The following is a 7,042-nucleotide window of genomic DNA, read 5'->3' as shown; positions in this document are numbered from 1 at the left end:
TGAAAATTTTTCTACTCATATTAATTGTTAACCTTCAATAAATCATGTAAATCAAAGAAAAAGCATAAAAAGCTAGGAAACTGAACTAGTTTATTTTTTATGATTTATTTATTTTATTTTTAAATATCAACAATTAAAATAATTTAACTAGATAAAGTATTTAAATTATTTTTAACAATAGTAGTTTATAAGAGATATAATATTAAAATAATAATTATTATATTTAACAAAATATAATTAAAATTAATAATATTTACAATAATATTTAAAATTTGTGAATTATTTCAATTTAGTTAATATTAAATGTCTAATATTTAATTTCATAAAAAAATCAATAGATAAGAACAATAAAAAAACTCTAATTCTATTTAAATGAATTCAAAAGTTTATATTTAATAGTTAAAAATAATAATAAAAAAATATATGTGATGTGGTTAGGGTAAATATATTGTTATTAGTATAAATATTTAAATTTATTAAATTTTGATTAAAAATGTAAGAGATAAATAATATTTAGTTGAATTAATATGGAAATCAGCAATACAAATATTAGAGAGGATTTTATGGTATTTAAATTAAATTAAAAAAAATTTAAGAAAAGAATTGAAACTAAGTGATTAAGTTGAAAACATAATAAAATTAAGAGAATGCAAATGAAATTACCTCGACATTTTTATCATAAACTAAATCAGAAAACTCTCTTAGAAAATGTGTTTAACTATAAGAGCCCATCTATTGTGTGCCAAAGATGAAAATTTAAAAAGTCAAATTCTTTAAAAAAATTAAATTAATTATTTTGTCAAAACTATTTATTTTAAAAAATATATTAATTAATTTTCATATTTTTTTTCTATTTACTCTTTAATCAATTTCTCTGATATGAATCAAATTTTATATTAGTTAATATATTAAAAGGAGATGAAAATTATTTTATAGATTTTAAATGATATGATATAATAATCGTTCAAAGTAAATTATGAGTTGTTATTTAGGACAGAGTCACGTGATAAAATTCTAATAAGTTATGATACGCAATCGCAGAAATTTCACTGATAGAAAAAAAAGACCAAAACATCGTAACACTTAATCCTTAGAGCAACAAAATTTGTTATTTCCTGAACTAATCGAGTCTTACCTGAAATAAAGTATATGATCTAGCAAGATTCTCATTACACTTATCATCGCGGAATTCTTTATCCATTAATCAGTATTAGTCGAATTTTTAAGAGATTTATAACTAATTTCATCTTTTTTACAGTATAAAAGTAAACATGCACAGAAATTAAGGTGCATAATTTTACACACTTATTTCGAAAGTTAAAGAAATCTATTATACTCGCTTTTTCTATTAAGTTATTAACTTGACTGTTATAGTGGTTGTCTATAAGTACCAACCACCTCATTTTTTCTCTTTTGCAGATTGGTCCAAACAATTCAGCTCATTTTCACCGTATCACTAAATATTATTTTAAATTTAGAAAATATGTAGAACACATAATTATTTTTTCAAATTATAAAAATAGGATAAATTTCAAAGTAATTATTAAAAAAAGATTGAAAGGAGTAACTGCAAATGAGAATAAAAACATGGGGATTAGGCATATATTTTTAAATATAAATACTGATTAGAAGGATTAAATAATTATTTTTTAAAAAATAAGTAAAAAAAATCTAGAAAAAAAAAGAGAAGTCTCAAATAAACCAAATAATAATTTTCTGTTTTCAATAATTGTACTCTAAATTAGTTTTTAATAAATTCACCGTAAACCATGACACTTAATTCAATTAAATTCCACCATTATTTTCTCTATTAAATTAATATTTTTGCCGCATAAAATCTTTTAATAAACACATCAACCACTAATTGAATATAACCTTCAAATTCAACTCTCCAATCCCTCATTGAAAACACTTATATCTTGAAAATCCTTCAACACAGTAGTAAAATTCACTTTGTTATCGTATATAATAATTTGCTTTAATGAAAATTTTATTTTATATTTAATAAAATTATATTTTTATTTATTATTAAAAAATAAATAAATTAATATAATCTTATATGTAGCAGCATTTTTTAATAGCTAAATTATTCAACTTCTTAAATAAAAGAACTTTGAACCTGAAAAATAATAAGAGGAAAAAACATGAACAAAATGAGTTAGAATGTACTAATCTACTACAAGACTTCCGTAATCTATAATACATAAAACCTGTTCTTGATGCAAGAACAAAAAAACAATTCTCAATTTTATCAAAGAGGTAGAAGATTAAGAAGACAAACTCGCAGACGCAGTCTCAATTTTAGTGTTGTAGTCTTCTATTTTTTTATTTTTTTTTTCGAAAACACCAACATGAACAACTGCGTTTCGAAGTGTTTGTCGTTGATTCAAGGACGAGTGGGGGTATCTTAGCCACTCCTTGCCTTTGCAACTCCGTTAAAACACTATCTATAGACGGTGGCTTTAACCCAAGAGGAAGTGGCAGCCATGGCTTCGCTAAAACATCTCCAATAGCTGCATCTAAGCTCTCCTTCGACTGTATTAAAAAGAAACAGAAACAAATTCAAGAATGTGAGCTTGGCTAAACGACATCATTACAGTTTTCTCTAAGCTCACAAAGTTTCAAATTCGAAAGAAGACACAGAAAGAAAGGAAGGAAGGGAGAGGTTTACCGGATAAAATTCCAAGAGTGGATGGGGACCTAATTGTGTAGTCGGGACTCTCATGGCAGGATCTGCTTTATACATGGCGTGGGATGGGATTCCAGGGACAGGAGGTGTGGCAAATCTCTGCAGATTTATCCATTTGATTAGATAAAGAGAGATTCTAAGTTTCTGACATAATAGCTTGGCTATAAAAGGATCCAAAGCTCAGGAAACAAACGCCATTAAAGAGTCCAAAGAAGCAAGGAATTTATATTATATACCGCTGCTGGCAGTGGCTGTGGAAAGCAAGGCGTCCCTGGTGTCAGCCCATTTGGAACCTGCACGGGCGACCGAGAATACACTAGTTTAGAAACACCCACTTTGTTTTTTTTTCTTTTTCTAGCTAATTCTTTTTTTTATAGATCTGCACGGGCTATGGCTAGTTACCTGTTGCTGATTGTGGTGGTGCCAATATGAAGGGTCCGGTGGTCGTGGTGGTGGAGGACATGTCGGTGGTGGTGGCGATAGTGAGTGGGCTAGATATTTGGGCCACATGTGCATGGGAGGATGACCCCACACATGCAAGGGTCTAAAGTGGTGGAGGTGGTGGTGCAAGGGTGTTATTGGAGGGAACCCCATTGTGGGGGCTTGCCAAGGGATTATGTCTCCCTCGCTGCTGCCGCCTCCAGCTGCTGCTCCGTACATTTGCCGTCTATGGCTCCATGTTGCTGTCTCAGCTTCACGCTTTTGCAAATGTTTCCGGTGAGACCGATATTTCTGCATCCATTCAAATTAACATTTTGTTTATCTTCAAATGCAGTTTCTTTTCATTTTTGTTCTCCAAATAAATTATATAATGCTAATATGCTTGAAATCAATGATCAAGTGCTTATACAGTAATGAAAGTAATTTAAAAAAAAGAAACAAAAACTTTTCATAATTCATTCTTTTTAAAAAAATTTCTAAATAATTTAAGAAAAATTTGAATGCAAGTTCAATTTCTGGTTAGAAATGGAAACAAAAGAAATATATTAAGAACTTTGGATTATCAAGACTTATAATCTTTGGGGTAATAATTTAATTTAATTGAATTCTTACAAAATTTTTATTTCAAATAGAGGAATAATAATTTTTGTAGTAGGACTAGTAATTTAAAATAATTTATTTTAAAATAAAAATTTTAAATTATTTTATTAAATCATGCATTATTTTAAATTTTTTTCATTTCAAATAATAAAATTAATAAAAAAAAATTATTAAATTGAATAAGCAAAAGAACATGCTTCTCTCCTGGAGGGGATAAAAAATTGCAGGCCAGAGAAAATTTTGGAAGAGTACTGAAACCAAAGGCAATGAAGAAGCGAAGAAGTATGTACTTGGAGATGGCTGGCGATATTATGTCGAGTGAGACAATCGATACCCATAAGCTCTAAAATCCTCGAAGGCACTGCCTTTTCCACCCCAAGCTGCTCCACTGCTTGCACGAACCTTCTATGCAGCTCTGGCGTCCAATCCACCTACACACAATTCAAGGCACATCTCTTTCTCACACTAAAAACCAAATCCTTGTAGACAAGAAATTGTTAGAATCCTCACTTTTTTGCCAAACCTCTCTAATATATCTTTCATTTTTTAACATGATAGAGAAAAAAGAGAGTGACCCATTTCTCAGTACTCTAATAGTCACAAAGATTTCTATGATTCTCGTGAACTGCTTGGCATCCGTGAAAATTGCTAAGATTCATAATAGAGAGAGAGAGAGAGAGAGAGAGAGAGAGACTGAGACTTTATGTTAGCAGATAAAGTCATTAATGTCTGTTGGTTGAAACAGTTGAAGTACCTAGCAATACAATCTTACATTGTAGTTGACCTGAAAACCTAATAATAACAAGCTAAATTTCTTATTACCTTCATTTTTCGCTTCCCTTGATTATTCTTGGCCTTTGTTGATTTTCTTCTCTCATCACTTACTTTAGAAAATGGATTAACCACCAAGGATTCATCTTCCTTGCTTGCAATCTCCTCTCCTCTTGTACTCAAACTCGAATCCAACCCCGACCCAGAACCCGAAACCTTGTCATCCTCATCTTTTCTTGGATTATCCTCCATTTTCTCGTTTGAAACCCATGTGTTCATCTCTGCTTCCTCTCCACCATCACTGACAGAGAACTCAGCAAGAATTTCTGGGTCCATCTCCAAATCTGGCAACACATCTCCATCACTGAATCCCACAAAAAAATCTTCACCAAAATCGATGATTTCGAGCAACTTAGGGAATTCTTCGTTGTCTCCATTACTAAGACTATTCTCCACTTGTTCTTGGCTCTCATCTTTGGCGGCGGCGGTGTTTGCCAAAGGCGACACAACTAGCATCAAATCCAAACAAAAATGCTACTAAACAGGAAAAGAAATTCAAAAAATGGAAACTACGAAGATATATATATCCCTAAGGAGACATATGCCATATGGTGCAAATACACTGTATATTGCATGGGATATAGTGGAAGTACAAAGGAAAGAGTAAGATTTTCTTTTCTTTTTTTGGTTTTCTTTTTCCGGTGAATCGGAGGCGGAGGGAGATGGAGGGAGGCCGGAAGAATGAGAATTTTTGAAGTGTTGAAAGTGGTTGTTTTGCAGTGGAAGTGGGAGTGTGTATAGAGAGAATGGATCTCAACCACAACTTGTGTTGAGATCTATGTGTGATTTGTTTGCTTTTGTGTTTTTGTTTTGTACCACCTTAACACGAATAATCGTGTATTTATTTATTTATTTATTTTTAAGTTTTAAATTCTGAAACAAAAGTAAAATTATTAAATAGTCTCCCTGATTTAATCTAATTATTTAGTGTTTTTATTTTTAAAAATACACTAAATTAATTGTTCTTATCTTTTCAAATCATTAATTATTCAATCCCTCCTATTAATTGTTAGGATCATATATTCATTTGTTTTAAAATTATAAAAATTAAATAATTATTATATATTTTAAAATTAGAAAGATTAAATAGATATATTTTAAAACTATAGATATTAATTAAATATAAGAGCTTGCCACATTACATATTGCTAACTATTTATATAGATGGAATGATAACGATTTGAAATGAAATAAATTAAATAGTTAATAATTTTAAAAAATAAATTATTTAATATATAAAAAATTATTAATTATTTTATTCTTATAATATTAAAAAATTTATTAGTTAATTTTTTAATTTTAAAAAATATATTAAAATATTTTTAAAATTTTAAAAAATTTACTTATTCCGTTATTTTAACGTTTAAATATCATATGAAAATTTAAAATACTCTTAATATAAAAAAAATAACTAATAAAATTTTTTTTAAAATTAAAAAATTAATTAATGGGTTCTGTCGTACATTAAAAATTAAATAATAAAACACATAATAAGTAAAACCATCAAAATTATTAATTAGTATAATTAATATAATTTTCAAAATTAAAAAGTCAACAAATAATTTTTTAATACTACAAAAACTAATTAATAAATTCATTTAATATATTTTAAAAATTAAAAAAATTACTAAACCACAGAGTCACTAAATAGTTAAAATTTCAAGTTAATTTTGTCTATTATATTATTAAAGAATCATATAAGAAAGTAATACTAATTAACAATATATTGAAAATCCAAACTTTGAATATTTGGAATAATTCCAAATAAGATATAAGATTGGAAAAGAAAATCGAAAATTAATAAAGTCATAGGACAAAAACTTATAATTGTTCAGCTATTATTTAAACTCAAGTTCCTTTCAAAAAGGAAAGGAAAAATAAAACCTAGACAAATAAATAGATAAAGAAATCATAGAAGGTGATGTGTATATGACGTACAGTGGGAAAAGGAAGTGATGGAATCATGTGATTGAAGCAACTGACCATAGCACATGATCTTCTCAAATTATTAAACTGAAAAACTTTATCATCTGAACTCCTTTTTTTTATTATACACTCGCATACTTAGTTTGATAATAGTAAATATATCTGAATAAATCTGAGAGATCTCATATTCTATCCAATCTCTATATAATTATTTATAGTTAAATTCTCAATTTTAAAATTATTTATAATTTTATATCTCATATTTATTTCTTCAACTCTTTCGCTATCTATATATCACTCTTTTGTTTTAAAAAACATGAAAAAAATAAAATTAATGAATGAAATTATGATAATTGCAAAATTAAGGAATGAAAAAATTAATAATTACAATATAGAAGGATTGTACAATAATTTAATTTTAAACTAACGAAAAGATAGAAATATGTGATGAAAATAAAAGTGATGAGAGACTAAATAGTTTAATTTTTAAAATATAAAGACTCAATTATTATTAAAAATAAAATTTAGGGATTAAACTGTAAATTCTCCTATTAA

General features: G+C 27.6%; 1 protein-coding gene across 2 annotated transcripts; it reads right to left on the bottom strand.

The window, feature by feature from the left end:
• Positions 1–2,103: 2,103 nt before the first annotated feature.
• LOC110627498 (probable transcription factor GLK1) lies at positions 2,104–5,356 on the bottom strand. Of its 2 annotated transcripts, none has more exons than XM_021773838.2 (6): positions 4,553–5,356; positions 4,021–4,161; positions 3,092–3,421; positions 2,926–2,982; positions 2,672–2,788; positions 2,104–2,535 (listed from the first exon to the last, which is right to left on the bottom strand). In XM_021773838.2, the coding sequence occupies exons 1-6, from the start codon at positions 5,015–5,017 to the stop codon at positions 2,326–2,328; spliced, it is 1,320 nt and encodes a 439-aa protein (XP_021629530.2). In that variant the 5' UTR covers positions 5,018–5,356; the 3' UTR covers positions 2,104–2,325. The 2 variants fall into 2 exon arrangements, with proteins under 2 accessions (XP_021629530.2, XP_043804481.1); XM_043948546.1 differs by lacking the exon at positions 2,104–2,535 and adding an exon at positions 2,548–2,580 and having other exon boundaries at positions 4,553–5,355.
• Between the last annotated feature and the right edge of the window lie 1,686 nt (positions 5,357–7,042).

The sequence above is a fragment of the Manihot esculenta genome, chromosome 12, assembly GCF_001659605.2.
Source record: "Manihot esculenta cultivar AM560-2 chromosome 12, M.esculenta_v8, whole genome shotgun sequence".
NCBI classification, from domain to species: domain Eukaryota; kingdom Viridiplantae; phylum Streptophyta; class Magnoliopsida; order Malpighiales; family Euphorbiaceae; genus Manihot; species Manihot esculenta.
Note: the sequence above shows the minus strand (reverse complement) of the source record. Positions and strands in the feature narration are given on the sequence as shown.

What these genes read in the sequence shown, in the direction of transcription:
- LOC110627498 (XM_021773838.2), bottom strand. Translation starts at nt 5,017, where the DNA reads ATGCTAGTTGTGTCGCCTTTGGCAAACACCGCCGCCGCCAAAGATGAG. An exon ending in ACCACCACAATCAGCAACAG is followed by an intron (nt 2,983 to 3,091) that starts GTAACTAGCCAT and finishes TCGCCCGTGCAG; the next exon opens with GTTCCAAATGGGCTGACACC. An exon ending in CACTCTTGGAATTTTATCCG is followed by an intron (nt 2,536 to 2,671) that starts GTAAACCTCTCC and finishes TTTTTAATACAG; the next exon opens with TCGAAGGAGAGCTTAGATGC.